This window comes from Camelus bactrianus, chromosome 6, assembly GCF_048773025.1.
Source record: "Camelus bactrianus isolate YW-2024 breed Bactrian camel chromosome 6, ASM4877302v1, whole genome shotgun sequence".
Classification (NCBI taxonomy): Eukaryota; Metazoa; Chordata; class Mammalia; order Artiodactyla; family Camelidae; genus Camelus; species Camelus bactrianus.
Window position 1 is genome coordinate 12,838,229 of NC_133544.1, and position 15,843 is coordinate 12,854,071.

At 47.6% G+C, this 15,843-nt stretch overlaps 1 protein-coding gene across 4 annotated transcripts in view; it reads right to left on the reverse strand.

The window, feature by feature from the left end:
- Positions 1-2,128: 2,128 nt before the first annotated feature.
- TDP1 (tyrosyl-DNA phosphodiesterase 1) overlaps positions 2,129-15,843 on the reverse strand; it is a 69,504-nt gene continuing 55,789 nt past the window's right edge. For all 4 annotated transcript variants that reach the window (XM_010968682.3, XM_074365156.1, XM_045505723.2 and 1 more), the window contains exons 17-18: positions 9,385-9,493; positions 2,129-3,195 (exon numbers count right to left, since the gene is read on the reverse strand). In XM_010968682.3, the coding sequence (XP_010966984.2) occupies positions 3,122-3,195; positions 9,385-9,493 (183 nt within the window). In that variant the 3' untranslated portion in view covers positions 2,129-3,121. The remainder of the gene's footprint in view (positions 3,196-9,384; positions 9,494-15,843) is intronic.

Below are 15,843 nucleotides of genomic sequence, written 5' to 3' on the forward strand. Positions count from 1 at the left end.
CAAATCAGTGGACTTTAAGGTTGATTTCTATTAACTACGTTAAACCAGGAATCTTTTCCCAGGAGTATGATGATAAAAAACATAATTTAAAAATCCCATCTTCCTCCCTCACACCAAAAAGCTCATGGCAGACCCTTCCTCTCTTCATCAGGGAATAATGTGGAGCATGAGGGGGACACGGAGTCCTCCTGCCAAAATGGCATGTGACTTCTTTTAAGTCCAGGTTGACAGACTTTGTCTCAAAAAATTGGGGGGGTTCTCTTAACCACTCAAGTATTCAGAATATCCTGTTGAAATGTATCATATAATGTGAAAATCTCATTAAGTCTTTTGCCTACGCATCCATCTTTGCAAGAGGATGTTAGGTAAGATTTCAAAATAAGATAACTTAAGAAAAACAGGCAGCAGTTCCTTTCAGCCACATGCAGAGAAACTCCTCACAAAGATGACAAGTCTCCTATCTCGGCAGTTTACAAAGAAGCAAGAGGCTGGATACCTCTATGTAGAGGTTTCCCTCAGCAGGTATAAAGTAACTGGATAAGTGTTTCCATGAGATTTGAAAGGGTAGGAGGAGGCGGGAAAAAGGGGGCACACAGGGCCAGACAGGGCAGGACCGCTTGTTTTCCGTGTTCCCGTGTCGATTACTCCTGGGGCGTTACTGTATTTTCCACGTGTGCCATTGACTGTGCCCAGAAAGCTCGTGGTACTGACCCCACCTATGCTGGCCTGGCCCAGCCCTGCCTCCCTGAGCCCATGCTGCCCAGGGCAAGGGGCACAGGAGGCTGCTTTCCGGGGTTGGGCCTGGACACCCACCTGCACATCCCTTGACCGTGAACTTCTCCTTACGGCACACACCCAGCCCATCCTACAGAACTTGTCTCTGCTTCCAGAGGGGCCGTCTGGGTCCCTGCTGGGTCTAGAGTGCCACTCCAGGTGCGGCTATGGACCAGGCCAGTCTGTGTTAAGTACAGGAAGTAAAAGTCAGCATTTAGAAACTTCCTTAGCGATTTGTCAGTGCCCTGATATCCAAGCACCTGCTCCTGTGTTCTACAAAAGTATCTGTCCACAGTGGGTTGGGGGAAAAGTGGTCCATCTCCTCAGACACTGTCCACCACACTGCCCGGGAAGTACAGAACAGAGCCTGGATGCTGCCAGACCTGGGTTCAAATCTGGGTGAGAGTCTAGAAGTGTGACCTTGGACAAGCACTTTACTGTTTGAGTCCAGGTTTCCTTCCTATTCCAATGCAGAGTCCAGGGTGACAGCTGCAGTAGCAACTCCTGTGCAGGACACCTCCAAGCACGTGCATGTCCCAGCTCACCCAACCCGCTCAGTGACCCTCTGCAACAGGGATAATTACCACCACCTCATCCTACAGCAGAGGCACAGAGAAGGGGTGGAAAGCTGGGGTTCAAAGCCGGGCAGCCTGACTCCATCTTTGAGCTCCAACCCACTTTGCAGTCATGTGGGTCAGAAGAGCGATGTACCCCAGCCCGTCAGCCTTCCATCTGCCCCTGGCATCCTGACTGGCTGGGTCCCGAGCAGCCCAGGCTTTCTGGGTCCTGCCCCTCAGAGCCACCCAACCCCCCATGGCAGCTGTGATGTTGCCTCAGGGCTTGCGCTGCCCCTGCCCCCATCCAGGATGAGACCGCCGTGCCGGTGAGAATCCGAGGTCCTTGGCCACAGTCCTGTGGACACCCAGCTCAGACTGCCAGCTGCACCGCTATGTCGGCCTCTCCTGCCAGCTCAGGACGCCCTCCCTGTTGCCTTCCAGGGCTGCTGGGCTCATCTGATGTAGGGTTCAAACGTTCCTGAAGTAGAAGGCAGGGTCCAGAAAGGCTTAAGCTTCACTTTTCTTTCCTGTGGAATGAACTGGTTAAATGAATCCAGTGTCTTTTTAACTTTTCTTCTTTTTAAACAATGCAAAACAAAACACCTTCCAAACAAACCACCCAGATAATATCTTTTACGGAACCCAAAATGTAAAACAGATGCTGCAGGGCTTCTCTGACGGAGGAAGAAGGGAGGACGGCCCTCAGCCCGGCACCCCCAGCCCCCGTCACAGAAGCACCCCCGCCAGTACCCTCCCCACCCCGGCAGCTTCCCGACGTGAGCATTTGGCCTCTGAGGAACAGTGTGAAAAACAGTATTTAAAAAAAAAAATCTTTCAAAATTAACATTCAACTCTATTCTAAATTATAACAAGAAGCTGATGACAAACTAGAAATGAGCCTCACACAGAGGAAAACGAGGAGGCCGGACACTACCTGAGGGGAACCCGGGCACACGGACACAAAGCAGGAAGACACGCGTAGCTCTGACCCGGCAGCCGGGACCTCGGGGACATCCCTAAACTCCCCTAAACTGCTCAGTTCCCTCACTTGTGGATTGAAGGCACCAAGCGAGTTCACCTTTCAGGGTCTCTTCGAAGTAAAATACTTGCGTGCTTTGTGTGATCATACTTTGTGTGATTCTGTGAGCTGTCCTTTCTGGAAATCTGTGGGGCTGGAAGAGACACTCGTCCACTGTGTGGGATGGGCGAGGAGAGGTCCATCTGTAAGCTGCGAGGCAGCCAGCCCGGGGCCGGGGGGGCGGACATCGTGGGAAGCACAGGGTGACGACGGTCAACACAGTTCATGGCACCTGGGGAGCCATGCCAGCCTCAGCGACACATGCAACTCCCGTCCAGCAACCTCGGGGCTCAAAGCTGACAGAGGGCTGCTGAAAGAGGCCGCAGTCCTGCTCTGAAAAGTTTCAGCTGAATGAAGGGCACTTTACTTGACGGGGCACAACTCAGTCGGCCGGACCCCAGCGTGAGAGTCCACATCACCAGGAGGGTAATTTCATGTCTGTATATTCTTTAAACATTGTGAAGTTTAATAGCTTTTACTCCAAAGCATAGAAAAGGGAATTAAGAAAATATTTACCTTTTCTAAAGTGAGAATGTCAATAATGACCATTAAAAGTACAGCCAACATCCGTGTCTGACAGACTGACCTCTGCACAGAGATCTGTAGTTTTGCAGATAAAACATTCAGGGAAGCGACTGTTCTGTACAAACAAGAACATCCAATGGCTGGGGCTCAGTGTCTTGCACTTAAACGCCACAGTGCTTTAACTTGCTCAGGAGGGGACCCACATGTTCCCGTGTGTATCTGGTGCTTTGATATAAGGAATGTTCCAAATCCATGGCCGATCTGTGGGGGTAAACATATTATATAAGTATAATACTTGAAATGGATTACAAAAAATTCACTCACCTGATAGGATAAACTACCCATGGGCTGGAGTCTACAAATCGTGAAGAGCCTTTTCTGAACCAACCGCAGCCGAGAGCCCTTTCGGGCAACAGCTTCTAAGAAAGGTTCATGTTAAGACACAGGGGAGTGGCCGTGGGAGCAGGCTGACGCCTGGGGTGAACGCTGGCTCGCTGCTTACATTGACAAGTCTCTTCACCTCCTTGAGCCTCAGTGTCCTTATCGCTACCTGCAACGTGGAGCTGTCACAAGGATTAAACGAGAGAAATCCGTGTAGTGTGCAAGGCGCAGTGTCCAGCAAGGAGAGACCCTAAGCAAGGGCAGCTATTAATTTCTTAAGAAGCTGGAAAAACCAATGGTCACAATGGCTAGTCAAGGGCCACTTTTCTGCTCTCAGCTGGTCATGGTCGCACAGAACCAAGAGGTTCAGTATCACATCCCTGAAATGTTTTTGTTCTGTACCCTAAGGCTAGTAACTAATGAGGCATGGAGGTCTCTGCATGATGACTGCAGACCAGTGTCGAAGAGGGCAACACGCCGCGGTACAGCACAACGGGAAGAGGACCTAGGTTGAATCCTGCCTTCATCCTTCTCTGCACCCTGGGGAAGGCTTTTGGATTTTGGCCTCAGGTTCCCCATCTGGGAAATGGGAGTTAATTACACTAGCAACCTCCCAGGATTATTGTGAGGCACAAACAAGAGAGCGTCTGTGAAAGTTCCTGGCATGTTGTAGGTGCCCGATAAACGTGAGCTTTTCTTCCTTTAAACTTACATCTCAGGAATTGAAAAAAATTGGAACAAATTGCTTTTACCACACATCACTACTGCCAGAGTCAAACTGTTTCAGAAGAACCACAGCAACACCAGTAGGGTGTAAATACACTGCAAGGATTACAACTAAATCCCTAGATCACCACCCTGATAAATACGAAACAACAAAACAACTCGGAAGGGTTGAGGGCTGACAGTACACTGGCTTCTTAACAGGTCAGTGGAGGTGGACCATCCACCACGGCTGCTCAACCATGGCTGCTCAGCCCCGCCAACTGCCCCTGGGGGAGGCTCTCTCCTCCTCCTGAGCAGAGGCAGATGGTAGCTGGGAGGCAATGGTATCTGCTGCTACCTTCCGCCCAGCCTCGTTGTCTGTGTTGAATAATCACAGAGCCAGCACAAATGGCAGCACCCAGCAGGATGCGCAGGAGAAGAAAGCCAAAGACGGCAACGAGCTATCAGAGCCCTGTTCTCCTGTCTTTGGCCTTGAGATGGTCTGAAAGCATGAAACCACACTTTTTAGAGAACATAAACCTGGGCCTGCCTTACTTGCTTGTTTCTTGAAGGGTGAGGGTCTGGCAGGGCTGGACACTTGACTCCCTCGCTACTCATTGGCTTTCGGAAAGCACCCGTTCTCTGCCTTTGGAAACACCATCTTCTGAGGCTGAACTTCCTGTATTTGCCCCTTCCCCTGAAGACTGCTCTGCTGGGTAATGTCAGCTCTGCTTCATCCCCAAGGCAGGGGCACTCCGACCTTTGCCATATGAATAGCTATCAGAGATTCCTCACCAGCGCAGGATCTATGATGCAGACATTTGCCAGTAAGTCTGTACCTTAAAGACCACCACTGCATTCAGAGTGGACCCTTGAACAGCTTGGGTTTGAACTGTGAGGGTTCACTTATATGTGGATTTTTTTTCAATAAATTCATACTATACAGTGGTTGGTTGATTCTGTGGATACAGAACCAAGGATACGGAAGGTGGATATGGCACTTGAGCATCTGTGCATTTTGGTATCCGAGGCAGGTCCTGGAACCAATCCCCGGAGGATACTGAGGGATAAATACTCCTCTCCCTCAAAACTAGCCAACAATGACCAAGTGAGGACCTGGTAACCACCCTCCTGGCAAATGTCAATACTCTGCATTATTAATGAGCAAAATGTCTGCATTTCACGGGCTGATCCTTTCCCAGGCTGGCTGGAAGGCCCTTCACTCCCTTGGGGGAAAGCCACAAAGAAGGCCAACAGGGAGGTGAAAAGAAGGGGGCTGTGATTCCACTGTGCTCTACCCATTACTACTGGAAATCAGCATTAACAATTGCTGGCTTAGATTAGTCAACTGTCCCACGAGAGAACAACTTGCCTCACGATAGTCATGCCTGTGTATGAAATGCCTGCTGAGTGATGGTCAGAGGCCAGGTACTCTGCTAGATGAAGGGCCTCTCAAGTCTAGGGTCCAGCGGGGCAGACAGACAAGTGGGCGTGCCCTGCCTCTGGACCCTGAAGTCCAGCATGTCCACGTGGCTGTTCCCTGACTGGGCCGATGTGGGACTTGCTGGCATATCTTTCCGGGACCCACCCCGCAGTGAGCTGGGCTGGGGCCTGGCAACTTGCATCCTCGTCAAGTTCTAAAGGCGATCTTGACACAATCTATTTGCCATGTGAGGCTAAAGGGATGAGAGACGGACTTTTTTTCTGGAACACGATGGAAGGACTTAAAACAGGAGAGGGAATGATCTGATGAGCCTGGCAGCAGCATGGAGGGGGGCGTCCGGGGGAGGAGAGCGGAAGGGACATAAAACACAAGTCAAGATGAGAGTCCAGGTGAGGCTAGCTTAGGGCTGCAACAGGAGGCCAGAGAGAGGGGACAGCCTTGGTGGGGGGCGGGGGTCCTCTCTGTGTATCCCTGTGGTCAGGGGCTGGGTGCACCTCATATCTCTTTGTAACACCAGAACTTAGCCCCCCATGGCTGTAGCATACATGGTATAATAGTGTGTGATTTAAAATGTTGGTGATTGTGCTTTAGAAAAGCTTTCTTTTAAAAATACAGTTCCTATTAGCAAAATGGGTTTGTTAGGCAGTTAGATAGAAATGAGCACTGGGTAGGGGGAGAGGAAGAGGAAAGGAACAACCCAGAAAATAACCGTACGTCTGCACTCAGGATAAGGGACTCCAGAAAGTTTTTCTTTCTCTAAATGAGGGCCAGCAAAAGAAGCCAGCTGAAATTAAACGCTGCAGCTGCGCAGAAGAGAAGGACCCAGCGTAACTTGACCCGATGCTCATTATAATGTAATTAACATTACAGTCTGAGCCCCCTCCAGTAGGTTTCTCTGTGTGCTTCAGGGGTAAGAACCTGCCCAAAAGAGGATGCCCGTGCCAGAGCACAAGAACCTGAGCTGTCGGTCAGCCTGATCACTCAAAGAACCTGAGCCGTTAATCAATCAATCACAAAAAAAAAACGCCTCTAAGCCAGGATATAAGAAAGAAAAACAAAGGAACAGTGCCATTTTTTCCTCTCTTGGATTGGCCCGCTCCCAATTTTTGGGAGTGTACTATCTTTTGTTTTTTTTGTTTTTTTACTTTACTAATAAAAATCTTGCTTATATCATGCTTTCTGTCTCTTGCTAAAAATTCTTTTTTTTTGGGTGACTTAGAACCAAGGTAATTCTTATTTCCCTTTTCCTGGTTACAGGTTTGGTTAAGCATAACTTTTCATGAGGCGTAATATAAACTTGAGGGCAAGGATCTGTGTCTCTCTTGTTCACGGATAGATTCCAAGCACCTACAACACGCAGTAGGTTCTGTGACACAACTGCGCAGAGAGAATAAGCAGTGAGCGCTGCACAAAGCAAAGCATATCTGTAGCTGAGTCTTTGCTTTTGCTTTATCTGACCAATTTCTTGGTGTCAGGAAGCCTGGTGGTCTCTTGCACTGAACTGGGATTTGCTCACAGCCCAGTGTTTCTTTGCTAAGCTTTTCGTACAGTCTCCTGATTTAAAAATTACTGAATGAGATCTTATACGTCACAGTGGCTTGGACATCACTTATTCAAACGAAGTGCTTTTGCAATGTTCTTAACCACGCAACTTTTCCAAATCTTGGTAAGATGCTTTTTAACCCTGAATGTTGGCTTTATAGTAAATGGTGATGTCTGAATCACTGGCATTATTAATCTACGTGCTACTGAAGCAGCATGGAAGGTAAAACAGTACCAATAAAAAAAAAGAGGCTCCAGTCTCACTTGTATGCCTTTCAAAGCAAATGTGTAAATAATAGAAAAGTCAGCTAAACAACGGAAAACTTCTGCATGCTGGCCAAATGAAAGGTTTATTCTTTTCATTACACGGTCTAAGCCACTACCCAGTTGTAAACTTTTAAGTTCTTAGGAATGTTTTTTCTATTGGGACTGAGGGGACCTCAGGGTATTTTTAAGACTCCTCTCTCTCTTCCCTGCTTGCTTTCAAAGTCTTCTGGACAATAGGATTAAAGGGAGGGGGTGGAGTCCCAGCCAAGGTTCCAGGCTGGGGGTGGTAGGTGTAAAGCCTAAGGCCAAACCCCAGGAGGTTAAGCCTGTGAGTCCCCACTTCCAACGTTTACTTAGGAGAACTTAGGTTTTAAAAAAAAAAAGGAAAAAGAAGAAAGGACCGTGAAGACCAGAGAAAGAGAGAAAAGACAAAGGTGAGCACAAAGCCGGAAAGGAGGGGAAGGTCTCCGGATCCCCCCCCCCCCTTAGGGACTCTCCTGCACAAGCCTCAGGCTCTTCCTGCCGCCAGCTCACCGTGATGTCATGAGGAGTGACATCAACCCACTGTCATAACTGACCCTGACTTTTAGTAACAGGAACAATGGCTAACGGTAACTTGGAGACGGACGCTGTGCTCAGTGCTTCACAGCTCGCTCTCGGTCACTCTGCAATAGTGAACTATGTATGACACTAAGGCCTAGAGGAAACAGCTGCCCGAGGTCACATAATTCACTGTTGGGTTGGTGCATAAACATGGCCTGGATCTAAAGCAACGTTTCCTGTGTGTGTGTGTTGGGGGTGGGGAGGAGTGGTCACAGATTCCTCGAAATTCTGATAAAACTTATATAATTCTACTGGTAAAAAATGAATATGCGTGCATATACAACACATTTAGAGGACTCAGAAAAGTGCACATGGCTTGGAAAGAAGGGAACAAGAATGTCTCCCCAAAGGCAGTCTCCACAAGACAGTCACCTGCAGGAGGCAGGATGGTGCACAGGATGGCATGAGGTGGGGTGAGCTTCGTCAGATGTGCCGATGCATAAATGGGTCCATCAGAAGCGGCAGGTTTGGTTCACCACGAAAGCCAGAGGGCAAGTGAAGGTGGGGAGGTGGCTAGAACCCAACCACTGTCCAGGGAACGAAGGGACCCACTGGGCAAGGCTGACACTATTAGGGAATCCGAGATTTTTGGAGTGTTAATGGGAGAACCTCAATCAAACTTTCCAGTCAAAACCCACATTTTCCCCGTTCACATTCGGCATTTGTTGTCAGTTTAAATTAATAAGCTCGCTCCGATTATACACCTCCTCCTGTGTGAATTTGGTTACGTGTGAACCTGCCTCAAAGACTTTCAGACAGCGGGTGGATGGTGCCGCCTTCCTCTAAACACAGTGAGAACCTCCACCGACTTGCCACTGACTTTCTGCTGTGAAAAGTCCTTGGCCGCTGCCCTTAAAGTCCTATCAAGCGCAGCAGTTTTCAAAGCATGGCCTGGGGGATGCCTTTTTAAGGGGATGGGAGGGATGCTTGTAAACTCAAAATTATTTTCATTATAACACTAAGCCATTATTTGTCAGTCACTTTCTTATGAGTGTACAGAGGCTACGTGACATGTGACATCACAACAGAGGTGCTACGCGAATCCAGCTATTCACCCAGATGGTAAAGAGGTCTGCAAAAAATGCGAACAATGCCATCTTCCTCACTTTCTTTGGAAATAATCATTTATATATATATACTTACATATATATACACACACACACATATACACACACATATACATGGTTATAATTATCTTAAAGCTAATTAATAAATAATGAAAAATTAATTGGTTTTACTTTCTGATATAATAAATATCAACAGGTATAAAAACCCATGTAAATAACAGCTCTTTGGGGTCCTCAAAAATAAAATGAGTGCAGAGAAGTTGCGAGACCAGCCAGTTTGAAAGCTGAGCTCCAGTGGCAGGGCAGCGAAGGGGCCTGTGCAAACCTGTGCTTCTAGAGCATTCCAGGAGCCAGGCTCCCACTGAGAGCCCAGTGGCTTCCCCTGGGCCCATGTGTTCCTGCTTTGGTACATATGCCCATGTCTCCCTCCACGTGTCTCACCTTTACTTCCATACAGCTCTGGAGGGAGGTCATACGGCACAGGAAAGGAGGCTGTTGGCTCCTGGCTCCCCGAGAAGAGTTTCTGTTTCACTTTGAAGCTGTCCAGACCCTGCAGACACAGAAGGAATCTGTAATTGCATCCTGTTTTCTGGAAAAAGATCTCAAGAAGCAATGATATCTTTATGGCACAACAAAATGCAAGTTATTTCAGAGCTATTATTGATATTCGATAGGTCAAATATATTTAGGAACCCCCCACCCCAAATTATTCTTTCCTAAAAATGAGGGGTCCAAATTTCAGGAAATAAATTATAGCAGTTTGTAAAAGTTTAATAAAGGATATAAAGATATAATAGAGACAATTTGGATGCTATAGCCCATTTCTACTAACCTCGATGTACAGTTTGCAGGGAATGTATATAAGACACTGTATAAAAATACCTCAAAATGCTTTCAATATTGCTATAGTAACAGGCTGCTCACTCTGGTGAAGAGGAAATAAAAGTTGCTTTCACGCATAATGAAAGTGTTCCAGTATGATGTGATAAGAAAATACAAGTGAGATCTTTTCAAGACCTACCAAAACGGAATGTTTATTCCAAGAACTCCAGAGAAGGGTAGTAGTAATTTTGGATCTTAATCAGGGTGCAAGTTCAGGTCCTACAGGCCACTGCACACATTGCCACTGCCTCTCACCTGGGGCCGGCGCAGGAGTGTGGGCGCCTGATATGCCAGCTTGTCTCCCCAGGCCCCCATCTCCTGGCCCCCAATGTCCTAGGAACTCCTATACAGAGCTAGGACCCCAGTTCCTATTTAGGTGATGACTTAAACTTAGTAGGGGAGGCTGCTCATGGGCACATAAGAGTCAGAGTTGAGTTAACCAGGGCTTTGAGCAATCTGAGTTCGAGCCTCTGTCCTGGTACTTGTAAGCTGTGTGAACGGCTCATGTTTGCATCCATTCACCCCACACAGTATTTCTTGAGTCCCCCTTTTGTGTCTGGCGTGGTTGCCAAGCACTGAGTGTTCGGGTGTCACCACAATTGTCAGGATCCCTGTCCTCGTGGGATGTATGGTCTAGTGGGGAAACGTTAAACAAATGCATTTACTAAAGTAAAATAAATTGCAGTCAACTTGTGATAAGCACTATGAAGGAAAACGGGCATACTAGAAGAGAGAACAGAACATCTGGTTTAGATTTGCGGGGAGGGGACGCTCAGCAGAAGCCTCCCTGAAAAAGTGACATTTTAAAGATGAGCAGGGCTTGGTCAGGTGAATGTGAAAATAATAATGTTCCAGGAGGAGGGAACAGCATCTGCAAAGGCCCAGAGGCAGCAAAGAGCATGCGTGTTCCAGAAATTAGAAAGAATGGTCAGTGGGACACTTGACCACTTATTTAACAGACTTCAATTTCTTCATTTGTAAAATCAGAATAATAAGCTCCTGGATAGCATCACATTAACGCTTCTCATGTCAGCACCCAGCACAAGTCTTGGAGCATGATTGGTGTTTAAGCAATGCTGAGCTACAAAACCGGGATAAAAGCACCTCTTCCCTGCTTACTTTACAGGTGTCTGCATAGAAGCAAAGGCAACAACGTGCATGAACGTGCTTTGTGCACATGAAGACCCACAGGAAGGCATGGAGTGGCACCACCTGCCAAGACTTGGTGGTTAGTAACGCAGTGAAAGACAGCATGGGATGGACACCTGGCAGAAAAGGAAGAAATGACCTCTTACCAGTGGCAGGTCAAGAAAAGGCTCTGTAGAAAACATTTCAGTTTGGCCTTGAAACATTAGTACAACTTTGATAAACAGAGAGCTGGCAGGAGAGAACATGAGGGGGAGACTGGCATGACCAAAGGCAGAGTTGGAAAAGCACAGAGCTGACATTTCAGGGGGATGGTGAGTGAAGCATGCAGAGGAGGGAGAGCTGGGGAACCCTGGCGGGGAGCATGACAGCCAGGCTGGAGAGGGCTTTGAATGGGAAGCAGTGTGGACAACTGCGGCCTGCACCTGTTTAACTGGGCCCAGCTCCTGGCCATAGTGACTCAGGAAGAGCAGGTGGCCTGAGTCTTTCTCTGGGGAGCTCATCTGGCAAGGTGTGAGCCTTGAGCTGCTGCTGGGGACGGGGTGGGGGAAGGGGGTGTCTCATGTCCTTCAAACAGAAGTGGACATCAGAGGAACTGAACCCTGATGACATGACCCTTGCCCCTGGATCCAGCCCTGTCTGCAGCAAATCTGAGCTGGTTATCCTTCACTTACAACCCAGGGTGTCACAGGACCCTGACGGAGTGAGGCCTTACTTTGATACATAGCGAGGAGTTGCAGAAGGTTTTTGCACAGAGATGCTCCATGGTACAGGCAGACTGGCATGGGCTGGAGGACAGACCAGCCCAGGAGTTGCCAGAAGACCAAAGGCTATTGCAACAGGAACGAGAGACAGACTAGAGGTGGTACTGGGGATGCCAGTGTGAGCATCAGCACGACAAAGGCCGAGATGGAAGTGAGGTGAACTCGGATGAGAAACCAACAAAAAGTGGATCTGAAAGGGACTGAGGGAAAACATAATAAAACTCAGGGACATTTGGGGGCAGGGCAGAGGAGGAAGGGAGCAGGGAGACCACGGGCTCGGAGAACAGGCTCTGCAGCCCTCCTTCCCCCGTAGCCCTCCCCCTCATCGGAGGGCTGCTAGGCCACCTCCTGGACAGTCAGCACTGCTGTCCCTCCTCGTGTCTTATCTTCAGTGCATTCTGGATCTGAGGATAATCTCGATAATCTTTCAACTTTTGTATATCACTTATTTGCTGTGTGACTCTGGGCAAGTTACTTAACCTTTCTCGGCCTGGGTTTCCATATCTATTAAATGGCTATGGCGAGGTTAAATTATTCAGAACAAAGACTGGCAAGTGGATGTGACCTAGTATAATCTAAGCATATTGTGTTCTCTATGATATAATTGCTCCTACTGTACAGAGGAGGAAACAAGTTTGGAGGTTAGTTGCCCGAAGCCGCATAGCTATTATGTGGCCAGGTCAGAAACTGAACCCCACTGTTCTGATTTGGGGTCCCATATTCCTTCTACTAAGCAAACAAAATGGTCTCAAATTCACTCACCAGGAGCCAAGACAGAGGAAGGATTCCTTGAGAACTACGGAGGCAACATTAAGGCAGACCAGGCTGGGATGAGCCGAACTCTGGAAACCTTGGTTCTTGACATTTTTAAAAAGATGCCACTTTAATAATCAAATACTTTGTGGAGTTTCAGGTAAAAATGACTTCCCTCTTCTTTAGCCCCTGGCTTGCCTGTCTTATTTCCTAATGCACACAGCGGGGGGTAAGTGCTGAAGGCTAGACCAGATCTGTTGCCCCATGGCACCATCTGTGTTATCTGACTTCCCACACAAGCAGCTTTGAGCCATCCATGTCTGGCAGGAAGCAATATGCTTTTTTTCTTGAATGCCATTTCTAAACCAAATTCTAGGGTATTTTATATATAAAAAAAGTACCACTTTCCCCTTCAATCTGGATGTCAAATAATTTGAGGCTGTCTTCTAATTATCATCATTTATATATCACAGTGGTATCACTTGGCATTCTACAAAACAGAGGAAGGCACCCTCCCAGGCACGGACACTTAAAAGACAGTTAAGACAATACATTTATAAAACACCAGGTAGAGGGTGGACATGAATCACACATGAGAAATTATGGCTTTTCCCTTCATCAGCTTTGGGACGGAAAGAGCTGGTTCTCACTGTGACGGATCAGCTTTAGCAGCTTAGCTCAATCACAGAGAACAAGAAGCATGCTCAAATTTCAGTTAGAGATGTAATTCATTTTTTAGCTGCATCTATCTGAGTAGCATCCTCAGGCAGTAAAACCCTAGACAAGGTATCAAATTTTCCTGGGTAAAACAGCAATGGCATAGAGAATAAAATAATGCCATTTGCAGCAACATGGATGGAGCTGGAGATTGTCATACTAAGTGAAGTAAGCCAGAAAGAGAAAGAAAAACATATGATACCACTTATATGTGGAATCTAAAAAAAAAAAAAAAAAAGATAAAGGAACTTATTTACAAAAGAGAGACAGACGACAGACTCAAAGACACAGAAAACAAACTTGTGGTTAACAGTGGGAAAACAGGGTGGGCAGGGGTAATTTAGGAGTTTGGGATTTGCAGATACTAACTACTATAATAAAACATAAACAACAAGGCCCTACTGTACAGCACAGAGAACTATATTCAATACCTTGTAATGGCCTATAATGAAAACCAGAACATGAAAAAGAATATATATATGCATAACTGAATCACTATGCTGTACACCAGAAATTAACACAACATTGTAAATTGACTATATTTCGATTTAAAATAAACTGTAATGGCAGATGACCCTTCTAGAAGGAGTACATTTAGTCAAAGATGGACTGACCAACAAGGAAGTGAGTTTTGGCTCCCTTCTCCTTCCTGAAGGCAGTGTATCATCACCCGCAAGTGTTTCCAGGTAGGGGCTTGTGAAAAGCTTCGCGGAGGAGGGTAAACCAAGCAGAGTCGAGGGGGATGGGTTTTTGAGCAGCGAAGGGCTGACTGTGTGAGTGGGCAGGAGTGCACTTCAGAAGTAACAGTGCAGCATCACGGGGGACACCACAGCTGTGGTTTACCTGCAACGCAGGCTCCACCTTCCACCTTCTTCGGTGGCTTGTTGGCGGGCTGCTGCTGTCACCGAACCGCAGCCTGGGCTCAGCGCTTGCTTGGTCCCGGGCGCTGCTGCAAACACCTCACAGGTAACCACCCTTAATTCTCAAATGATCCTATCCTGTCCCCATTTCACAGCTGAGAAAAAGGAGGCCAACAAAGTAAAGTTAACAGGCCCAAGTCTAACAGCCCATAAACAATCACAACCAGCTCCATCCTCTGTCATTTTGGTTCCTACGGAGCTGAGGTCCCTGAGTTTTCACACTCTGCTCTGGGAAGTTCTCTTTCTCGGTCCTTGGAACCTCTCCGTGTGTCCTTCTATATCCTGTCTCTCCTCTTTCTGAGTTATTTCTGAGCTTCTGTCTGAGCAAAGAGCAGGGGCACAAGACCACACAACCAGTGAACGGCAGCTGCTGCTCAGCCCGCCTGCCTCACCCGCATGCGCCAGGGCGGGAAGAGGGGGCCGGAGCTGGGAGGCAGGCTGCTTCAGCTCACTGTGGACCTGGATGTCACACAAAGGACACTCACTGGACATCATCTCGTGGGCCAAAGGGAGCCACTGAAGATTTAAAGGCAGAGAAATGCAGATCCTGACAGGTGGGCAGAGACATAGATTCAGAAGGATGGTGGGAGCCAAGCAGGGAGACACAGGATCAGTGAGGCCAGGCAGGGAGAGACAGTGACCTGCAGCGGCCGGGCAGACAGGATAGGAGGTGACAACTGGATGTGGGTGGGTGAGAGGCAGGACTGGAATGCCAGGCCGTGGCTTTATTAGCTGAGTGGGAGAACAAGAGAGGTTACAAAGAAACACCACTTGAAACAGTGTTGTCCAGCAGCGACCTCCTGGGAAACCCTGGGAGCCCCCGTCCCACGGGCGGGGCCAAGGCAGGTGGTCAGAGCTAGTGTGGGGAGGATGGGGGAGGCTGCAGGTGGTGGCTCTTGTAAATTTTATGAGTTCTACAAGTCAGAGTCACAGTTATAATACTGCCATTTCTGGCAACAGAAGGACAAAAAGGTTTAACCAGAACAGAGAAGAGAGAAAGTCGAGACCTGAAGAATGAAAGTCCTTGGGGATTTGGTTGAAGCAGTTTTGACTCCAATCACAAGAAAGAGAACCCACCATCCCAGGAGCAAGTGAACCAGGGCTCAGCGGGGGCTGAGACGGCTCTCAGACAGAGGACAAGTGTGGGGGTGCTCCGGCTGCCCTCACCTGGGGAAGGAGATCAGGACGTTGGTCTATGATTCTGAGACAGTTTGTGCATTATTCCCAGAGGTAGGAGGAGTTCTAGAGCACCTGACAAAGTATGTGCTCAATAAACACCAACATGCAAGTTCAAAGAAACAAAACTTGATCTCTCTAAACCACTCACAGATGCTTTAGGGTTTGGGATACAGCTGCTGGTGTTTGAAATCATTAGACGATCTTCCCTACATGGAGATTTTTCTGAACCTAAATTAATTAATCTAATCTAAAAGTTAAATACACATACATTAAGGGGATAACTCAAAAAAAATTATAAAATTCAGAATTTGATGTTAGACATCAAAAGAATTAAGTCTTCAATTAAAATGAACATTTATTAAGCACCTACTGTGTAGCCACAACAGCCAAGTGTTGGCTACACAGTCCAATGCATCTCGACATTAATCCCCAAAGCTCCCGAAAGTGTTCCTAATCACAGGAAGAGCTACTGACTCCAAGTTTACGGCAAGGTAGGTTGATCCTGACACAGTGTTTACTGATTCATTCATTTAAAAAGA